General features: G+C 37.9%; 1 protein-coding gene across 1 annotated transcript in view; it reads right to left on the bottom strand.

The window, feature by feature from the left end:
* Positions 1 to 23,831, bottom strand: part of LOC129479353 (contactin-associated protein-like 3) — a 258,898-nt gene that overhangs the window by 103,726 nt on the left and 131,341 nt on the right. Inside the window, 4 exon segments of the mRNA XM_055272355.2 lie at positions 1,658 to 1,801; positions 3,018 to 3,202; positions 3,868 to 4,071; positions 19,162 to 19,309. Of these exon segments, the coding sequence (XP_055128330.1) occupies positions 1,658 to 1,801; positions 3,018 to 3,202; positions 3,868 to 4,071; positions 19,162 to 19,309 (681 nt within the window).

Consider the following 23,831-nt stretch of genomic DNA (forward strand, 5'->3'; position numbering starts at 1 on the left):
TCTTGATGGTATTTTTCATTTTTATGATCTCAGCAGGGTGCTGTTCGTAGTAAAACTTAGACTTCAGACCCATCTTTTTTTTTTTCTTTTTTTCTCCTTTACCTTCTTGGAAAGTTCATGGGCTTCACAGCTGTTTTCCCCTATTTCTCATGCTAACCTAAGTGATGTATTCATTGTGTGGCCTGGTGACACACAGAGATGTTTTCAGGTTTTGGTCCTGCAACCCATAAGCCAACTCCTCCAGCACATAACAGGAAAGAAAACATGTTTACAACAATACGAATAAATATTCCCATGATGTGCTGCTGAGATACACTGACAACTAAACATGAGCTTTCCCTTTAACCCCAACTTAGATATTTCAAACTTTAAACATTGAAAGAAATTTATTAACTGGTTTGGAAGTATTTCCAGTTGATTAGGGAATAGATCATTAGGGATTGCCATTGCAAAATAATTGGTCACCTGTGGATAACAACACCAAAAACACGAGACATATGAATTCTGATTTCTATGTAAAAATAGAAAGTTATTTTATTTCATATAAAAATGAAACAACTATGTCCCACGAGGCATATTTACTTTATAGCTTTTTATGCATAATAAAAATTACTATATTAGGCTGGGTAAGGTGGCTCATGCCTGTAATCCCAGCATTTTGGGAGGCCAAGGTGAGTATATCATCTGAGGTCAGGAGTTTGAGACCAGCCTGGCCAATATGGCAAAACCCTGTCTCTACTAAAAAAAATTAGCTGGGTGTGGTGGCACACACCTGTAGTCCCAGCTACTCAGGAGGCTGAGGCAGGAGAATGGCTTGAACCCGGAGGCAGAGGTTGCAGTGAGCCAAGATTGTACCACTGCACTCCAGCCTAGGTGACAGAGCAAGACTGCATCTCAAAAAAAAAAAAAAAAAAAAAAAGTACGCCTGTGGTCTTAGCACTTTGGGAGGCCAAGGTGGGAGGATCACGAGGTTGGGAGATCGAGACCATCCTGGCTAACATGGTGAAACCCCATCTCTACTAAAAATACAAAAAATTAGCTGGGCATGGTGGTGGGCACCTGTAGTCCCAGGTACTCAGGAGGCTGAGGCGGGAGAATGGCGTGAACCCAGGAGGCAGAGCTTGCAGTAAGCCAAGATCGTGCCACTGCACTCCAGTCTGGGCAACAGAGCAAGATTCCACCCCCCCCCCAAAAAAAAAAAAAAAAATTGGCCAGGCCCGGTGGCTCACACCTGTAATCCCAGCACTTTGGGAGGCCAAGGCAGGCAGATCACCTGAGGTCGGGAATTCAAGACTAGCCTGGCCAACATGGCGAAACCCCGTCTCTACTAAAAGTATAAAAATTAGCTGGGCATGGTGGCAGGTGCCTGTAATCCCAGCTACTCAAGAGGCTGAGGCAGGAGGATTGCTTGAACCTGGGAGGCGGAGGCTGCAGTGAGCTGAGATTGCGCCGCTGCACTCCAACCTCGGAGACGAGGAAGACTCTGTCTCAAAAAATAAATAAATAAATAAAACTAAATTACTATATTACATGGGCAGCTGTTAAAGTAAGAGCTGATTCTTAAAATATTATATGAAATGGAGACTTCACATGAATAATTTTTAAATGCAAAAAATAAAATGTCCTTTTTTCTTTCCTTCCCATTAGGCTTCCTTACCATCATGAGGATCTGTGGTTTGTGTTTCTTGGCTGATTCAGTAACATCCACTCCATTATAATAAAGATTTTCTAAACACCCATGAAAGCTTTTATGTGTGAATGCCCGTGCTCTTCCAGGTCTCAGAATTCCCCCAAAGCTGATCTTAGAAAGAAAAATGACATAAATAACATTGTTTAGTGATTTTCTGATTACATGTTTAAAGCATTTATAATTAATAGGTCTAATACTAATTGTCACAAATCCATTCCCATTATCTTATATTTGCATGCTTGCTTATTCCAAATGAAGTGTTCTATCATAATGGCAGCTGTTAATACCTTTATTTCTGGCACCAGACAGTTTTGAACAAACTTAAAAGGAAGAAATCAACACACATTTTCTACCATGTTGAAAATTTTTCAGCCATGTAGTAAATTTTAGCTTTGTGGGTCATACGATCTCTTTTGCAACACTCCACTCTGACACGAAGTACCAATGTGGCCACGGATAATACATAAAGAAAGAGAATATGTTCCAATAAAACCTTCTCTTTTCAACAAAAACAGCCTTTTTATTTTTTAATTAAAAAATGTCCAAACTTGGCCTGATGCCCATAGTTTGCCAACCTCTGCATTAGATATTATCTTTTGCTATTATATGGTTAAATTAAAGTAATAAACCTGAATAATCTGGTATAGGACTAGGATCTTCAGTTTAATATTATATGCCAAAGCCACTTATGCCAGTAAATATCAGTTTTTCTGGTTTATTCTGATCCTTCATACACTTTAAGGTGTCCTGTGAAGGACTGGAAGAATAGATGCTATTTAACAGTGTAGCTTAGATACATATGGGCAATGGGTTGCAAAAAGCATTAATGACTTAAAAAATAGCAGGAAATTATTTATATGTGAGCATCTGACTTTCTTGTTATTTAATAAATCTGTTGGTGTATATCTTGTTAACTTTTCAAAGTGATCCTAAATCATGCTATGTTGGTTAGGATTGCACCAAGACAAGAAAAAAAATCCCCCAGGAATCTGCATAGTCAAACAACAAGTGTAATATACCAGATGAAATTTTAAATGAAATATGTTCAAATGAGTACATTTAATAACAATGCTTGCTACCTTGATATTTCTGCATTTGTGGATTTCCTAAACCTAACACTGACTGTTTACTTCTTTTCAAGGTGGAAAAGATGATCTGTTATAATAAACTAATCTATTAGAAGGCATAAACAGTTTCACAGTACCAGGACAGACATACCTATTACTATTAGTCAACTTAGTTATGAATTACTATAAAATGGCATTTCTCTATGCAGTCAGCTTATTTTTCAGGTTATATTTAATTTAAACTATATATCTATAACAACCTCAAAATTAAGATCCAAGTAACTGGATTCTCCCTTTGCTTGGAAATGATGAGTGTGTTTGTCCACGGTGAAGTTGACCTGCGTGTCGAGGAGCTCGATGAGGACTGAATGCCAGTGCTGGTCATCCAGCAGGCTGCCCAGGGTGAGGGTCACAGGAGCGACAGTGGTAGGCAGCTTAGCATTGTCTTAAAGGAGAAGGAAAAAAACAGTTATTTCTGTTCAAAATCATGACTTCCCTTTTTTAGTTGAGCATCACAGTTTGCATCCAACTTTCCATCTTAGAGTTGTTTTCTCACTTTCTCCCTATCTTGAACACAAAATCCTTACACTGTTTTTATGTTTTTTTAAGTTCAATTCTACACCTTGTTGAAATTTTTCTTAGTAGTTTATTTTTTCTATTACTCATGACATTTGTATTTACATTGCAAATATTTTCTTTCTTAGAACCTCATTATCAGCATTATCTCATAATTTTATAATGATCTATTCTTGTCTTTATGATATGGATAATCAGATATTACATATATACTATACACACATATGGTGATCTTCTTGCACAGTTTGTCAAAATATATGCTGTTTACAGAAATCGTACTTAGGATATGTATGTATTGTATGCATCCATTAGTAATGCTTTTAAATTTTCATTTACATTTATTCATTGCAGTTCTACTTTGCACTTACTGTCCCAGAGTAACTATCACTTATGTATTTTTTATTTCTTAAAGGTGTTCTGGTTTAGATGATGAATTATATGGTCATTTTATCTAACTGTGAAAAGACTAAGTACCAACAAATGTAAACAGACTTTTTTTAACTACTGGTATAAAAGTTCAAGTATTTTTTTTACCTGAATTAAGAAAAAAGACAAGCTTTCCTTTAATTAATTCCAGAGTAATGTGATTTCCATGTTGTCCTTCTCTGTGAAGTAGAATTCCATTGCTCTGCATGGCTTTAAATTTCAAAGAAATAACGTCTCTTATTGGTTTTAAAGGTTTTTTATCAAGTCTGTACAGCAGAGCACTTTGTCCATCAAAGTAAACCACCTCAGATTCTAGGAAAGAAGATATTAAAAAGCAATTCTAAATATAAATATGCCATACAGTAGCACATTGAAAATGTGTGCATCAATATGCCACACCACACACACACAGACACACATTGCATTTCTAATCCATTCATTGAAGGAAATAACTGACAATAATGTATTTTCTGTTGGCATCATGAGTTGATATACGTAATACCCACTGTTAGATTTTTCTAACATTTTCTCAAACTTCATCATCTAGAAATGCTTTTATTAATCTACTTCCAATGGCTCTTATCTTTAGAGCAGCCCATTTCTTCTCATTCTGTTTGATTAAAAACAATCAGGAAAGAAGTTGTATTTCACTACATAAATTCTTTATTTTAAGGTCATTCTTATATTAAATATCAGTGTCACTCAATTTAAATACCTTTATTCATTCCCAGTAGCTTTGGCTTCTCTTGATTCTTACACATGTACCTACTTTACTAAAGATTTTGTCAGTAAAGATACAGAAACACATGTCATAGTTATTAAATACTGCTTTAGACATGTAATAAATGTATTTTAAATGAGCTGACATGTAGTATTTTTCACAACCCTTGGCTAATGGTACTGCTAATGGGCACTGCAATGTGTCAACTTGGCTAGGCCATGGTAAATAGCTTTTGGTCAAACACTAGTCTTGATGTTGCAGTGCAGGTATTTTTTAGAGGTAATCAGTATTAAATCAGTAAACATTGAGTAAAGCAGGTTAAACTCTATAATGTGGGTGGGCCTCATCCAATCAGTTGAAGGCTGTAAGAGAAAGAAAGAAAACTGAAGTTCTCTAGGAAAGAAGGAATTTTGCCTCCAGACAACCTTTGGACTCCAGCTGCAATATTACCTCTTACCTAGGACTTGCCAGTCCTTACAATCAGGTAAGCCAATTCTTTAAAACTCTCTCTCTCCACACACACACACACACACACACACACACACACACAAGCACACACACATCCTATTGGTTCTGTTTCTCTGGAGAGCCCTGACTGACAAAGGCACAGAGGTTTTGTTTTCTTGGATGCTTTGTTGAGAGAGCATGGCCTTAACACCTCTGTTCTGGTTCTTCCTGCTGTAGCTTGTCAGAACTCCAATGCTGCCACACTCTCTCAGCACTCTGTCAGGGTCTTATAAATTCACTATAAATGTCACATATGTTCAGCTCATCAAAAAACAAGTTGTTTTATTTTATCAGTAATATAAAATAATATTTGATAATATTCATCAAAATCACATGAAGAAATATTACCCAGAAAATCTTTCTCTTCTTTTTAAAAGTAAAAAGAAAAATAAGCAATTGTCCTTTGAAAAATATATTTATTTAATAAATGAAGATGCATGAAAACCTAGTGAAATATGTAACTATTTGAAGCTGACTAGCTGATGTCATTCAAGCCAATAAGATGGCATTAATTGTTTAATTATATTTAATTTCACAAAAATATTACCAGTACTTTTTGCATAGCTATCCATTTCATTCACATTATCTGAAATATATATAATAAACTGTACTTCAAAAATTGTCCATTTTATGTATCATTTTAAAATTTGCAAGTTTGATTTTCTCACATTGGGTTAATGTACTTACAAGGAATTAATGTATCAAGTGCATGATGAATACACACATTCTGAGTAAAATATGCATAAACTAAACAATTATTCCTTATTACATAACTTATTATATGTTCATGATAAAAACAAAACTCTCTGTCAAATGTAAATGAAGACATCTAAGATTATTATTCCACAGCCATGAACTAAGGGAAACTTGAAAAAGATTGACTACAGACTTTCACATTTTTAGCACTGCCCCAATACTTATAATCAAGTCTTTATTTGTTGCTTAAAGAAAATGCTAATATTTGAGCTATTTTTTTTTTAGTTGACTAACAAAAAAAGTTTTCTTCCTGAAAAGGTCTTTTCTGGATTATTGCAACCTATACATTTCTTCTAAGGCATGTGAAGTACATTTCCTGGACTGTTTCCCTCAGGCAAATAGTAAACAACTTATCAAGTAAAAGAGACATAAAGCAATGACTTTGAAACTCTTTTGTCCTTTAGCTAATACCTTGATTTTTTCTTCATTGTAATTGCTAGTGCTTGTATCTAGAAATTTAACAATACTTATAGCTCATTATGCATATTTTAAAATAAAAACAGAGTAATGAATTGCAAATTCAAACTTTCTACAAAGCATAAAACACTATGATTTATGAAGTCAATACATAAAAATATGAAACAAAAAATGATGTTTGGGATGGCTCGCCAAGATCAGCGCTGGAGAGGGACAACTCCCACATAGTACTTCTTGAATAAGATCCTCCCACTGGAGAAGCAAAATTTCCAGTCTTGGTGCTTAGAAGTAATGCTAAAAGGCAAACTCTCTTCCCACTTGTCCACAAAAGTCATACTTTTAGCATTTTAAAACACTTGCAAGAGCAAAGAAAAGTTCTCCCAGCTGGTCAGGTGCAGTGGATCATGCCTGTAATCCCAGCCCTTTGGGAGGCTGAGGTGGACAGATCAGTTGAGCCCAAGAGTTGGAGACCAACCTGGGCAGCATGGCAAGACTGGTCACATTTGCCTATAGTCCCAGCTACTTGGAAGGGTGAGGTGGGAGAATTGCTTGAGCTCAGGGGGTGGAGGATGCAGTGAGCAGTGATTGTGCCACTGCACCCCAGCCTGGGCAACATAGCAAGACCCCATCTCAAGAAAAAAACAGTTCTCCTACCTAGCCATAATCAATACAAATATTCCCCTACAATATATATTTGAATAATACATTAACATAAAATAATTCCAGTAACACATTTAATACAATCTTCTATCAGAAATCTGTTGGAAAAAATCCCTTGTATGAAATTCAATTATATAAATAGGAAATGTAGTGGGATACTGGAAAATTAATGTCACTTATTTTTGTTTACAATAAAATCCAACGTTTCTCAAAGTTTTCAGAATAAAAGCCTTGCTATCCAAAATAAAGAAAACTTAGCTCGTGGTTTAAAGTAGGAAGTGCTTTTCTAATTGTATATGAATTTAGTGTATAATTATTATCTTTATTAATTAAGGTTATAGTTTTGATTGCTGTATCTCAATCAGCATTAGCAATGTGGACCCCTGACACATTAGTCCGTCACCATTAGATCAGGAGCTACATTTTCTAGTACACTAGAGTATATACTGCATGGGCTTGAATCCTGGTTCCATCCTGGATAAGTTACATAGCCTCTCTGTGCCTCAGTTTCCTCATATGTGAAGTGAGAACACATACACTCCTCTCTCACAAGGTCGTTGTGAGGGTTAAATGAGTTAGTATTTGTACTTTTACAACAGTGCTTGGCACATAGGGCGCTCTCAGTGGACGTCTGCTTCATTATTATTGTCAGGGCACTGGGCAGAAAAAGAGGTGGAAATGAGTCTGGGTGACAGAGCGAGACTCCATCTCAAAAAATAAAAAAAAAAATAAAATAGCACATAGGGGATATATAGGAAAGTAGACAGCTTAAAATGATAGCAGATTTAATTTTTGAAGGACCTAGGAAATCAGTTTCCACCAGGAAAAAGAGATTTACAACCATTCATCCACACTTACACAGCTCCTTCTCTGCCAGCCAGCTTGTTCCTGGGCTGACTCACTTCAATCACTGGTGACCTAAATCTTACTCAGAAGTATTAATCTATCTATCTCATTTTCTTGTGTTAGAGGACCACGAGAGTTTTAAAATGATACTTGAAGATTATTGGTGAAATTATAAAGTCTTTGTCACACTTCCTCAAAGAATACTGGAAGAGCTAAGGACAGATGTGTTCACAAAGTTCCCAAATATGAATTCTTGTAGATAAAGAACTTTGTCATACAAGGAAGAACTGTGGCAGACGTAATTTTGCTAAAATGTGTTATGTCCTCATTCATACAGCTGATATTCACTGAAAGCCTTCCATATGCTAGGTGAAAGATAAAAATGCAGAAGGCAATGAATTACTTTTAAGGAGCCCACAGTACAGAAAAGAGGTCATATAATCCTGAAATACGATTGTTTCTGCACATTCACAGTGATGCTTCTGTAAACAGGCATCTGGTCCAGAATGACTTCTAAGAAAGGATAAGGAAGGAGTCTACCTGCTTTAGACTCCTGCAAAGTATGACATCTCTGAAAAGCTAAGACGTAAGTAATTTTGAGTTGCTATTTCTCTTATTTCCTTACACCATATTTTACCTTCACATTTTACTTTTATTAGAAACAGAGACTCACTCTGTTGCCCATGCTGTAGTGCAGTGGTACCTTCATAGCTCACTGCAGCCTTGAACTCCTGGGCTCGAGTGATCCTCCAGCCTCAGCCTCCCAAGTAGCTGGGATTACAGGCATGCACTACAATGCCTGGATAATTTTTTAATTTTTTTTCTAGAGATGGGGGTCTCACTACGATGCCAAGGCTGGTCTTGAATTCCTGGGCTCAAGCAATCTGCCTGCCTCAGCTTCACAAAGTGCTGGGGATTACAGGCATGTGCCACCCCGCCTGGCCTACTTTCACATTTTTCGCACCCAGAACTCTGGCTTCTCATTAATACTTTTCTGCTTCTCACTGTCATTGTAAGCACAGGCATGTCTCATCCCCATCCTACCTTGCACCACCTTTTCAGGGGAAACATCAACATTGAGGAGAGGAAAACATTGCTTGAAAACAGCAAGATTCTATAGGGTGCAAACACTGATGTCTTACAAAAGAAAACAAAAAACACGATTCCACAGAAATTTTCTTAAAGTGTTCTATCAACCACCCTCACTCAGATCGACTAGGAGTGATCACTTGGAGACTTTAGAACGTGAGCCTCAACCAGACCAGGAATCAGGATTTCTGTGGTTGAGACCCAGGGGTTTGCATATTTAATAAGCTAACTAGGCAGTTGTGATGTACATGAAGGCTTCAGGATGATTTATCAGGGATAATGGGCAAATTACAGAGGTTTACTCTCTAAATAAATTGAATATTAATTCCAATATGGGGTCAGGCACAGTGGCTCACACTGTAATCCCAGCACTTTGGGAGGCAAAGGCAGGCAGATCATTTGAGGTCAGGAGTTCAAGACCAGCCTGGACAACATGGTAAAATTTCTACTAAAAATACAAAAAAATCAGCTGGGTGTAGTGGTGCATGCCTGTGATCTCAGCTACTTAGGAGGCTGAGGTGGGAGAATAGTTTGAACCCAGGAGGCAGAGGTTGCAGTGAGCCCAGATTGCTCCACTGCGCTCCAGCCTGGGCAACAGAGGGAGACTCCCTCTCAAAAAAACAACAAAAACCCCACGATTCCAATATGGAAACATGAATATCATTTTCGTAGAGTTATAATTTATATTCAATAAATTTGAGGTTACAGTTCAATGAGTTTTTTTTTTTTTTTTTTTTTTTTTGAGACGGAGTCTCGCTCTGTCGCCCAGGCTGGAGTGCAGTGGTGCAATCTTGGCTCACTGCAAGCTCTGCCTCCCGGGTTCACCCCACTCTCCTGCCTCAGCCTCTCCGAGTAGCTGGGACTACAGGTGCCCGCCACCACGCCCGGCTAATTTTTTGTATTTTTAGTAGAGACGGGGTTTCACCGTGGTCTCGATCTCCTGACCTTGTGATTTGCCTGCCTCGGCCTCCCAAAGTGCTGGGATTACAAGCGTGAGCCACTGCGCCCGGCCTAGTTCAATGAGTTTTAACAAATATATATACCTACGTTATTGCCAAAAAATCAAGGTATAGGCAATTTCGTATCAACTCACTAATTGCCATTTGTGTCAAACCCCCAACACTGTCACCCAGACCCAGACCCAGACCCAGGAAACCAATGATCTACATTCTGTAACTACAGATTAGTTTTGTCAGTTCCAAAATTTCATAAAATTGTATCATGTGTATGTATTCTTTTGTGTCTGTGTTCCTTTGCTAAGTGTAATGTTTTTGAGATACACGCATGCTGTCGCATATATCACCAGTCTGTTCTTTCTTATTGCTGGGGGTATTCAACTGTTTGACAACTTGTTTATCCATTTACCTGCTGATAGACATTTGAAATGTTTCCAGGTTTAAACTTTTATAAATAAAGCTGCTAGGAACATTCACACATACATCTTTATGTTGACATATGCATTCATTTCTGCCAGGTAAATACATGGGAGTGGAATTGCTGAGTTACATATTAAGTGTATATTCAGCTTAGAAGAATGCCAAATTGTTCCAAAGTGATAGTATCATTTTCACATTTCCCATCAGCAATGTATGAGAATTCCATATCTTTGCCAAACACTTGGTGTTTTCACCCTTTTTAATTTTAGCCATTCTGCTAGGTGTATAGTGGTTTCTCATTGTGATTTTATTTCTCTAAAGACTAGTGGCAATTCATTTTAATATAATAATAAGTTAGAATAGATGTATTGGGATTCTGTAGATCAATTTGGGGAGGATGATAAGAATACTGAATCCTGCAGTCGATGAATACACAAAGCTTTCCTAGGCAATATTTGCTTTTATTCACTCACATACATTCTTTCCTTCTGGGCATAATAAGAGGAACTTAGGGAAAACAGGCCTTGGTTCTACATTCTCAGTAAAGGCCTTGATCTCTCTCTTTAATTTTCATGCATGATCTTTCCTCTCTATTCCCTTTCTTTCCTCTCTCTTTTCTCCTTCTCCCATTTCCTGGTAAAGATAAATAGTTGATTGCACAGAGTCTGGAATCCTCTCTGAGTAGGTTCACATTCCAATTCTTCAACTTACTTATTTCTGATGGACATGGATTTACTTTTTCATCTTATTTTGAGTTTCTATTTATTTTACTTTTTTATTAAAATTTTTTCTTTTTTTTGAGACAGGGTCTTACTCTGCCACTCAGGCTGGAGTGCAGTGGCATGCTCTTGGCTCACTGCAGCCTTGACCTCACTGGGATCAAGCTATCCTCACACCTCAGCCTACTGAGTAGCTGGGACTATAGGCACACACCACCATGTCCAGATAGGTTTTATATTTTTTGTAGAGATGGAGTTTTGCTGTGTTGCCCAGGCTGGGCAATCAAGCAATCTGCCTGCCTTGGCCTCCTAAAGTCCTGGGATTACAGGCATGGGCCGCTGTGACCAGCTTTATTTATTGTAAAAAAATATTTGTTGAAACTTAATTAGCACTTCATTGTTTTACAGAAAAATAATTTTCCAAAATATTAAGTAGATTGTATTATAAACACCTTATTATATGAAAAAGTTATATACACTTTGTTTTCTTCAATACATTTCCCATGGCATTAAAAGAAATGCAGTTATATTTTCAGTTATGATAAGCAAACATTCAGAAGACTATACATCCTACCAAGGACAAGTAGAAAATGTGTATCAAGTAAAGTTTAAATAATCTTCTTGAAAGTTATAAAGATCTACTAGGACTGCCAGGACTCAAAAAATGTAAAGATCTTATAAGACAAGCTCAGAACACTCTTTCTGCTTTTACCCTTGAAGCACTGGTCAACTCCCAAGGAGCAATGGGCAAGAGACAAGGTGGCCAAGCAGAAAGTGACAGGAGAGGTATGAGGCTGGGTCACGAAGCAGCGGTCGCTGTAGACTCATCATAATTCGGAGTCAGATGGCAGAATTCAGAGATTTTCAAAGAAACATTTTGGTAAAAGCCCTCAAATCTCAGTTGGGACTAGTGAAGTGTTGTACTCCAGATATAAGACACCAACTAGGCCTCATGGGGACTGAGGCGCTGCACTGAGTCAGCTAAATGCTTATTTGAATTAAGATCTGTGCCTAATCTAGAAGCTATCAGAGGCTGTGGTGGGAATTCACTGGGGGATCACTTTGTCTTCTCTAGCCTCCACAAATTTCTGTCCAACATGTCCAGAATTCAGCCAAAATTATCAGACATCAAAACAGAAACACAAACCAGACAATGGAAAAGATCAAGAGATAACCCAGATATTGAAGTTAATGAAAAATCTTTAAAATAATAATAAAAATCTTTAAAATAATCTTTAATATTTCCAAGAAGATAGCAAGATAAGGAATTTCACTAGGATACATGAATAGAAATTCCAAAACTGAAAACTGCAATAACTAAAATTAATAGCTCATTTGCATATTCAACAACAGATTGGTCAGAGCAGAAGATCTGATTAGTAGTAAAGAAGATAAAGCAGTATACAATGTCTAGACTGCAGCATAAATAGAAAGGACAAAGGAGAGGGAGAGAGAGAGGACGGGGGAGGGAGAAAGAGAGAAAGACAGAAAATAAGATACAAACATCTCAGACAGATGTAATTGGAGTCTCAGAAACGAGGAAAGGAAATGCGAGACAGAGGCAATATTTTGAAGAAATAACAGTGAAGAATTACCCAATCTAATAATCAATTCACAGAAAAAGGAAATTTAGTGAAATCCAAAGAGGACAAATCCAATGAAAACTAAAATAGCCACATCAAGGCAAAACTGCTGAAAATCAAAGACAAAGAATAAATTCTCAAAAGTAACCAGAAGAAAAACACACATTTCCCTTATAGGATAAAAATCAATTACCTATTGATTTCTTAATAAACATCATGAAAACAATAGAATGCCATCTTTAAAAGGCCAAAAGAAAATAACTACAGACTGTATTCTCCAGCAAGCTGAAACAGCCTTCAGAAGTTCATATAAAATAAAGACAATTTTCAAGCAAACAAAAGCTATATGACAATTTATTACCAGTAGAACTGGGCTAAGACAAATATTAAAAGGAGTCTTTCTAGCTGAAAGAATTTGATTCAAAAAGAGCATGAAAATTCAGAGAAGGTAAATATGTGAGTAAATTCAAGTGAATACTGATTGCAAAAAAAATTATATTAAATTTTGTGATTAAAAATATATGTACACATATACACATGTATGTATGAAACTAAAATGTGTCAACATAACACACATGGTGGGAGGAGTTTAACTAACATAAGTTGTACTTAATCCTAGTATTGTTTGGAAAGTGATAAAAGTAGTAGTTCAAGTACCTAGGAGAACAAAATTAGAACAGCAAACAATAGTGGAAAAACTGGAAAAATTAAACTTGATTAACCCAAAAGAAGAGGAGAGAAAAAGGAGTATAAAACAAGTGAACCAAATATAAAACAGACAGTGGCATGTCAGCTACAATTTCACATATGTCAGTAATTACATTTAATATAAGTGGACTAAGTATACCAACTAAAACTCAATGATTTCCAGATTCGGTTTAAATAATAAAGAAAGAGTCCTTACATATGAAGACAAAAAGTTTGAAAGTAAAGAATGGAAAAAGATATTCCATGAAAACACTAAACAAAAGAAATCTGGTATAGCTATACAGTACTATCATCAGAGAATGCAGACTTACAGGCAGGAGGCATTATTAGACATAAACAAGGATATTTCATAATTACAAAAAGTCAATTTTAAGGAAGATAAAAAATTCCCAATCTATATGCATTTAATGAAACAGCTTCAAAATATGTAAAGCATGTATCTCTTTTCATTTTACTGGAATTCATAGTTCAGGCATGCTTATTAATGGTAGACATAAAGGAGGACAGCAGATACACTGTAGTTGACTCTGCCTACCATTAGCCAAAGGAAGTCACTGGCCGGCTCAAAACTCAGGGGGCAGGGAAGCATACGCCACTCACAGGCACTGGCAAGGGACAGGTGCAGAACTGGTGCCAGTGATGCAAACTAGCACAGCGTGTATATGTAAAAGTGATAGAACAATTAAAGGAACTTTACAGATGTAGGTAGTTCTAACTTCATTAGAACACCAATGAAGAAATACAAACTTGGACCATCTCAGGAGTTATGAAAATTTCCCATGTCTCAAATTCTAATCAACGACAGGTAAGATTTTGGAAGGGAGAAAATAAAATTTGCTTCTTTGTCCAGTCACTATTTGTTTTGTTTTACTGGAAACCTCCACTTGCCGTCTGTTGTTCCTATAGAAAACAGTACAGCACTCAGTTAATCCAGATGAAGCTGCTAATATTCAACTGTATTTGATCTACAAAACTGGCAAATACATGGTTCACCAATTATAAGTGAAGTGAGAATGATGAATAAGAAAAGGACTGATTGGCAATAGCATAGCTATGTAAGACAGAGTCTGAATGACATATAAAACTATTTGAAGACTAAGTTATAAGAAAATGTAACAGAAAATGCATGAATAAAGAATTACCTGTGAGTAATAAAAAATGATTTTCACTTGGGACATTATAAAAGAAATCTTCATGAAAAGAACATTTAAAAATTCTGTTAATTATCTGGGCTGTGCTCCAAGTATTAAAATTTTAAAAAAGAATCCACCACTCCCAGACACCCTCCCCCACCAAATTTTCCACCATTAAGGGACCAAAAAAGTGGCGAACCAAGCTCTTCTTGGTTATTTATGAAGTCAACCTTGAATACTAACCTTTTTCTTTTTTCTTCATGAATTATTGCCCGTGATTTACAAAGGAATAGAAGCCCAATCTCAGTTTAACAGAAACATGAATCAGACAAAAGCCATGTTTGAGTGTTATCTAATGAAAATACTAAAACACTAGCATGGAGTGGAATGTAAGCCCTTAAAATCTGCACTAGTGGATTGGGAATTAAAGAGATGGAAAGGATACTAACCACTTGAGAAAACAACAGGAAGAGGACCGTTCTATTTTTTGCATTAATATCAAAGAAAGTGGAGTGATTTAAAGAACTCTGAAATTGAGGATAATTAAAGCTGGCATGATAAAAAGGAGGAAGGCACAGAATCAAAAACTAAATGTTTATATACAATACAATGCAGCTTGATGCTGTCTCTCTGAAAGTAGAAAAGAAGCTGCTGCCATCAATCAATATAGCAATATATCAAAACAAGTATCAATATAATGATCCTTTATAAAACCTCGGCAGTTATTACCCATCAAGAACATGGAATTGGTAGTCAGAGGACTGGAGTCCTCTCCCTGTCTCTGGTGATTATTTGTAGCTCCTGCACTGCCGGCCCTTGGTGTGGCTTCTCAGATTGCTCACTTGGAATATCTAGGTGTTAATAACTGCCTTTCTACTACATAAAGATGCATCAAATATCAGATGGAAGAATGGAAACATAACTGTAAAATCTTATATTTGCTATTTTTACTAGTTATTACAATTTTTAATACTACAATTTATAACAATATAATCTCCAAGATACCTGCCTTACCTGGATGGCTAGTATAAGAGAGAAAAATATCTGGAATTTGGATTCATTATTCAGATTTTATTATCAGGTCAGCCTTTTTTTCTGAATTGCTTCATTCATTCATTCATTCACTCAATGCAAAGCTGTGGTGCACTTAGTATGTTCCTGGCTCTGTATTATGTGCTGATGTGACAGCAATGAATGTACCTTACCCTAGTGTAGCCTGAAGTCTAATGAGAAAAAAGGAAATTAGGCCTCTAATAAGACAGATACAGATACATTACAAAAAGTGACTATAGGCCGGGTGCGGTGGCTCACGCTTGTAATCCCAGCACTTTGGGAGGCTGAGGCAGGCGGATCACGAGGTCAGGAGATCGAGACCATGGTGAAACCCTGTCTCTACTAAAAATACAAAAAAAAAAAAAAAAAATTAGCCGGGCGTGGTGGCGGGCGCCTGTAGTCCCAGCTACTCGGAGAGGCTGAGGCAGGAGAATGGCGTGAACCCGGGAGGCGGAGCTTGCAGTGAGCCGAGATTGCACCACTGCACTCCAGCCTGGGCGACAGAGCGAGACTCCGTCTCAAAAAAAAAAAAAAAAAAAAAGTGACTATAGCACATGAAGTCATACTATAGGTTTCCTGGGAACTTATAATGAGGAACCAAATGTAGAGTGAGGGCCTAGGAAGTGTCATTTAAACTAAGATCCAAAGGAGGAAGAGTAAATAGCCAGTTGAGAACATGGGGAAGGAGCATTTCAAGCAGGGGAGACCACAGGCATAAAGGCTTTGAGTCAGTAAAAAGCTGGATACAATTGACAGTGGACAGGTAGCAGGTGACGGCAGCAAGAGGTGGCACTGGAGAGTTATTCAGGGACAAGCTCCTTCCGGCCTTGCTGGGAGTCTGGATGTTATTTTAGGAACAATGGAAAGCCACTGAGGGTATTAAACAGGGATGTAATTGTATCAGTTCTGCATTTTTAAAAGGTAACTTGAGTTGCAGTGTGGAGCATATAATGTAGTCAGCTATGAACAGAGACAGAATGACCTAAACTTGGAAGGCAATTTCCATAATCTGTGGGACACCAAGTTTACATTAAGTCACTAGTAGAGCTGGAGAGAGCTGAAATCATGCAACGTGTAATTTGGAGGGAAGAATACAGAATTTCGTGACTCGACATGGATGGCAAGGGAGATAGATGCGTCAAGGACTCATAGGGTTCTGGCCTAAGATTCGGGGAGTTCCCCTTTGTTCTTGGACAGGCAGTGGAGCATAGGGAATTTATTTTTCTGTCTAAGGCCTCTGGGACAGAATCCTAGTGTCTTGGGTGTGGCTTAAAGCATGTTTGAACAATCGAGTTTGAAGAATTGAATGTGCGTGTTTTTCCAGGAATCATCCTGATTATTGTGTGGACTAAAAACTGGAAAGGTCAAGACCAGAGACAAATAGCTGATTTAGGAGGCTGGTGCTCATTTAGGCTAAGCTGGAGGGAGAGAAAGAAATTCAAAACATTTAGGAGATGGAATCAGGTTTCAGTCAATAGGTGGCTGTTGGTATCATTTTATAAGATGGAAGACAAAGGAAAATGATCAGATAGACAACTGAGTTTTAAGTGTTCACAGGGCCAGTGAAGAGAGGTTGGTATCAGAGGCTGGAACTCCTCAGAGTAGGTTGCAGATACGTATTTGGAAGTTATCAGCCAGTGTGTAAATGCTACTGAAAACTCATGGAAGTGGATAAAAGGCTCAGAGAGAGCTTAGGAGCAGGATAAAAGACCTAGAACCAATCTGTGGATAATGTTAGCCTTTAAGGAGTGGCAAGAAGAGTAGCATGCAAAGATGCATGGAAAGCCAGGAGAACACAGCTGTCAAGAAGGGCCCGAGGCCATCTGTGCTCATGGCTTTATTCTGCAGTTGAGCAGCAAGTCTGGGAGAACCTGCAACCCAGGCTAGAAGTGGAAATAGAGATAAATGCATAGAGTAAGCCAGGAGTCTGTGAAAACACACACAGTTTAAAGGAATAATGAATCTATTATTGTAAATGAAGTGTAGAAAAGCTAGTAACACTAGGGCTGGGCAGTCCCAGCTACTCAGGAGGCTGAGGTGGAGGATCGATGGAGCCCAGGGGTGCGCTATGATGATGAGGTGTCTGAACAAATTTTAGCATCAAATAGTGATCTCTCTGAGCGGAGGACCACCAGGTTGCTTAAGGAAGAGTGAACGTTCTAGAAAACAAGCAGGGCAGTGGAAACACAAAGGAAAATACTGAAACTACCATTATTAACAAAAGTCATGAAGGATTATATTACTGTCAACAACAAAACTAAAATCACCATACTTGAACAATTCTTCTTCTAAGGAAAAAAAAGACAATGTAGATGTCCACTTGTTCTAAAGAATTACTTTTAGCTAGTTAGCAGTGGTCACATATTATCTGTCTGCATGTTTGGGTTTTTTTACTAGGAGTCCCTTACGGCCAACAGCATGTGTTTACAGAAGTTAACGGTGCCAGCAGATTGCATGGTAGCTGCACCACCCACCAGCCCTTCCTGGAATCAGGCACGGGGCTTTGATCTTCCTGGTAGCAACCTCCAGCCCAAGGAACTGGAGTAATATCTCTTCATGAAGGAACATCAAGCTAATGGCAAATCGCCATCAAAGAGCATGTTCCACTTTGAAGTCAGTAAACCTGAAGTTGTTTCAGAGTAATGAGAGGAGAAGGTAATTTCACAGCATCAAAGAGAGATTCTAAATATCAGACATCTTAGCCATTGAAACAGAGAGCACAGTTATAGGTCCCAGAAAACACAGGGATGGAAGGAGATGAACAACAAGAGGAAGAAAAAAACTGTTGGTAAAGCAACACCATTATATTTAGCCCCGTAGAAATGTAAACACTAAAAAACAGAGGCAGAGGTGGGAAATGAACTGGGTTGTACAGGGGTTAAGTAATAAAATGGAAATAATAGTATCTGAGACATCAAATGCTGCATGAATGACAGACGTTGTTATCATGCTTTAGAAAATCAATATTCTGCAGGGCTAAAGCTGTGAGTAGGTAGAGAATGGGAGTGACTGTGTGTAAATAGTGTGATATGAACATCCGGCCAGACCCAAATGGAAGCCACTTGAGACATTTCCATCCAGGCTGCTCTTTGACTTGTTCTCCAGTTTTATACAGGAGTATTTTTAAATTTTATTCCATTTTGACAATAATTTAAAACATTTTTATGATAATGTAACGAAAGAATACAAGTATGTTCTAGATCATCAAGTGGCAACTGTGTCACTGAGTACCACCAAATAATTTCACGGCCGGCTTTTTGTTTATGTTATATTCATGTTGGCCCCATCCTTTCCACTTTTATAACAAGGAATAGGTGAGAAAAGAAGCTGACTAAACACAGGTTCCCACCAAGTGAAGATCAAGTGAAGCGACAGCACGGTGTGCGAAAGAGGACGTTTGCAGAGAAAAACACAGAGAACCAAGAGACTGTGAGAAAGCATGCCCTGCCCCCAGTACCGCCCCTGTTTTCCCAGACAACATGTCATCTCAGCTTCAGAAAAAATAGCATCATCTGTTGTTAGTTTGAATTGTATTCGTTTCATTAGATGCCTACCATATTGCAAGTACTTTGCTAAACTCTGGGAATCTAAAGACAGATAAGTTTCAGTTCAGGTCCACCTCTAAATTCAACTATAAAAGACAGTAACTGAAGTCCACATTGTCATGGGGAGACACTAGAGTGTTTCCATAAAAACCAGTTCTGCTTGCCCAGCTATTTAAAAAGACAGAAAAAGGCAAGTTCAACATTTCATGCTGACATTGGCTTTTACAGTTTGGCTGTGACAGGATCTCCTGCTGACCTTGATTTCACACAGGGAATAAAGGCCACTTACTATATGCACATCCGTACACTTCGATCCGCATCCCAATCCTGCCCCTGGGGTTCCAGGCTAAAGGGAGAAAGCGCAGGAACCTGGCTTCAAAGGGAGGCTGGAGTCTGTAGTGCACCACACTGTCTGCATTTGTGTTTCCTGGAAAACCCTGGGAGAAAACAGAGAAAGGGATCAATGTATCTGCGGGACGCACCATCTTCATGTCATCACCTCTCATGGCAATGAGCAATGTATGCTCGCTTTGCTAATATGCAAAAAGCTGCTGTTTTAAAGGAAACACTGCTAATGGTTAACAAGGATGTGACAACCTCTCCAGTCCCTGAATTCGACACCATTGTCTACGTTTTCTTTATTTACAAGGTAGTTTAAGTTTCATCCACATCATTAAAATGACTATAAACATGGCGACCTCTATGAAGTTCACTTTTCTAAAATGCTATCCCACAGATTCTTCCCTCATCAAGTGGTAAAGATGCTCACAAAAAGCCACATCACATGGCAGGGCAATCAAGCACCATGGTAACATGCAAAGGATCTGCAGTGAGCATCCTGGAATCTGCAATTAGAGAGTTGGAAGGGACCTAGACATGATTCCAGCCCCATACCCTTAATTTATAATGAGAAACTACAGTCTAGGAAGAAGAAAGGACTCTCTGGAGGTAGGACAGCTATCACAGAGTGTGGGCAGGATTACATCTGGCTTTATTTCAATGGCAGCATTGATTCCATGTTATCAGGCTGAATCCACTTCACAGTGAACACAGCTCCATGCACCTGTGGCCTGCTTGCTGGCGGTGTCAAGAGCAGCACACTGCCACTGTCTGTTCCAGGGCAAAGGGGCTTTCACTCCTCAGTCCATCTTGCTATCTGAACATTGGGAGGGATCAGGGTGCAAGCAAACAAAGTTGTTTTAGATATTTTTTCATTGTTTTCAGATTTTTAAGAATATGGCATGTGTGAGAACAAGGAAAGGGTTAATGCTCTTTTGCACTAGAAGTGCTATCACCTAACATGACTGGGGGACATAGTTAATATCTATGTATGGCACAGGCCAGCAGTTAGTTCAACCGAGAATGAAGAATGTTTCCTGCCTAATTATTTTGCTTTACTAAAGAATGTACCAGGCTTAGGGCCAGCACGTTGGCTCACACCTGTAATCCCAGCACTTTGGGAGGCCAAGTCAGACAGATCACAAGGTCAGAAGATCGAGATCATCCTGGCTAACACGGTGAAACCCCGTCTCTACTGAAAATACAAAAAAATTAGCTGGGCATGGTGGTGGGCCCCTGTAGTCCCAGCTACTCAGGAGGCTGAGGCAGGAGAATGGTGTGAACCCGGGAGGTGGAGCTTGCGGCGAGCCGAGATCATGCCACTGCACTCCAGCCTGGGTGATGGAGCTAGACTCCGTCACACACACACACACACACACACACACACACACAAAAGAATGTACCAGGCTTAACAACAAAACAAAGAGAATAAAGATCAGCCTGCCTCGTATCGGACCACCAATGGGTCTCCCTGGGTATAAACACATGGAAATAAAAATACAGGAAATGCCTTAGTGAATGTGGTCAATTTTAAATACTAGTGTTGATGTCAGACTTGGTAACAGTTCATCTATTGCTAATTCATGCCAATTCCAAGATAATCATTTCACTTTTTTTTTTTTTTTTTTCTGAGACAGGGTCTCACTTTGTCTTCCAGGCTGGAATGCAGTGGTGCGATCTAGACTCACTGCAACCTCTGCCTTCCAGATTCAAGCAGTTCTCATGCCTCAGCCTCCCCAGTAGCTGGCATTACAGAAGCATGCCACCACACCTGGCTAATTTTTGTATTTTTAGTAGAGACGGGGTTTCGCCATGTTGGCCAGGCTGGTTTCGAACTCCCAGCCTCAAGTAATTTGCCCACCTGGGCCTCCCAAAATGCTAGGATTACAGTCATTAAGCCACCATGCCCAGCCAGAGATAATCATTTCACTCTTGTTCCAACTAAAGGGTCATGTACATCGACATCATTTTTTGAGTTAACAATCGCTATACCAACTTCAGGTAAATATTTGCACAACCTCTGCACTCACAACCTTCTGTCAGGACAGCCCAGGCTGACCTATATAAAAGAAGCCATATCCCAGCTCTACCACCTCAAACCCTGCTACTTGCTGCTGCAAGCTGCAGTTTCTTCATCTGTAAAACTGATCTTGAAGGGCCAGAGTACTAATTGAGATAACACCTGGAAATCAGCCAGCCCACCACCTGTGTGGAGGTGGCTGCTGTGATTGTGACCCAGGTTGGTCATTGTTGGCATGGTTGGTAGAGATGGTTCATCCATCCTTTTATTTTGGTTCTAATTTGGGTTTAATATCTAAGACATACAGCCAAGCCAATACAGGAACATCAGATCCTATAAGCATTTTGACTCCAATGTTAAAATTCAGTTGCAGAATTAAAATCATATTTTTCTGTAGCTGAATAAACTTTGTAAACCTCAGTAAAAACAATACAATAAAAACCTTTCAAAGGAACCCTACCAAAACAGAATTTTTTTCACCTTTATCTGCCAAATGTTATTTCTTTCTCAATTTGTTTCAAGGTATAAACTCTGGAAAATATACTTCTGAGTGATGTGATAATAGGATAATGTAGCAAAATAAAATTTAATGTCAATTTTTGCTTAATTAGATTAACATTTAAGAAACTTTAAATAGACATTATCTAATAGTTTGTGAATAAGGCAGATGAGAAACATATTCTTTGCAACTTCAGAGATATCAATAAAAAATCAAACATTTATTACATATGACTAAAATATATTTAAAAGTTTATATATATAATCACATTAATTCATTTGAAATTTGAGAAATCACATTATTAATGTCTTATATAGAATTATAACAACCTTCATGGGATACCAACCAAATGAACCATTGTTCTTTAAAGATATAGAAATTAAAGAGAATACATTTTCGGCAGGAAAGATTTATACTAGCATTTCACTGTCGTAACACTCAGGGCTTATTATTGAAATAACCTTATCTATAACAGTAAAATAATGTGTGTCTTAAAAATACGCAGTGTAGTCTCTTATTCATTATATTCAAAGTTTGCTTTGAGAGTTTGCAGAGCAGACATGAATTCATATGTGAGCACATGACCACTACGGACAGAAAGAATGGCGAACACAAAGACCTATTCCTGCTTTGTTTTATTAAGGTGGAAAAACGAAACTTCCAGAAGGATAAGGCAGCTTTTATAGAAATATGCAGCCTTCAACAATTCTGCAGAGGCTTACTTCTTCATTTTAGACATAAATAGCAAAAGTTACAGCTCTGTGGAGAGTGAGGGTATAGAGAATAGTTTTCGGAAGCCATAGTCCTTCAAATTCTTTTCTGTCTTAGCAGGCATGTGACCTTGGGAGAAATCATCATCTTTCTTTGTAAAGTAGAAAAATTATATCTATCTGGCAATCGTGGTAAGAATTAAACTAGTTAACATATATAATGTATTTGTAAGATTATAAATCATTTATTTTTTACAGCATTCCCCTGCAATTTGTGTGTGTGTGGTGTGTTCAGGTATAAAAGCTCCATCTTATTGAAAGACAGTCACTTAAGTTTGATGTGGATTCTGTCTTTGAGGGCATTCTAGCTAAGTATTATATTAAGTAATCAAAAACGAGTATTTTCAGATAAAAAGATCAGTTTCCATAACATGTTCCTTAGGTATACATGAAAGTGAGTGAAATCTGTGGCTTGGAGTCCACTCACATGCTGGAAATATGTTTCATAAATAATTTAGGAATTAATGACATTACTGAAAAATTTCCAACACTCTACTTTGATTTTTAGTGGTACATTAGTTAAATCTAACAGTCACAGTCAGTGATGGTGCTCATGTGATATCCTGGTCTGCAAAGTGTTAAGTGCATGGATAGTTGTGGTTGAGTATGAAATACCCAGATTGACAGCCGTAAGCAGAAAAAAAAATCTGTCAATGTAAGACTCATCAAGAATTATTTTTAAGAAGACTGTTAGAAATTTGTTATTTTTCCAAATTTGTCATTTTGTCATTTCTGTTTTAGTGGATTTTTATCATCAAATCTTTATTTTAAATTACGAGATACTGAAATGAGTCTCTGAATTTTAAAATAAGCATTAAATCTCTACTATGCATAGGGCCACCACTGTCTTATGCAATTTCACACATCAATTCAGTTAGTCCTCACAAAGATGTTAGAAAAGCTTGTCTAAAAGAAATAGATTCTTCAGCAGCTTCGGTTTATTATTAGTTTCCCAAACACTCAAATGTACTACGAGAGATTCTTATTTTAATATGATGTTATTATTTTAAGCTGTCTGTGTGTGGGGTAAGAAAGTGCCAGTGAGTCCTTGAGTTCTAATTCTGTTTCCTTAATTGCCAGACTATGCGGATATTGGATACAAATTTTAGTGCTTGTAATCTCAGCTTCTTTATGAGTAACATGGGAATAATACTAACTGCTCTGCCCAATTATAGCTTGTTGGAAGATGTTTCTGTAGGTGACTTGAAAATTCTAAGGAACTATACAAATGAAAGATATTGTTAAGCTGCTCTCTGTAATGCCTGTTAACAAGATTATTTGATTAAGACACTTTGTTAATTATAAGTGTTATATGAAGAAATTGTATTAAT

Source organism: Symphalangus syndactylus, chromosome 3, assembly GCF_028878055.3.
Source record: "Symphalangus syndactylus isolate Jambi chromosome 3, NHGRI_mSymSyn1-v2.1_pri, whole genome shotgun sequence".
NCBI classification, from domain to species: Eukaryota; Metazoa; Chordata; class Mammalia; order Primates; family Hylobatidae; genus Symphalangus; species Symphalangus syndactylus.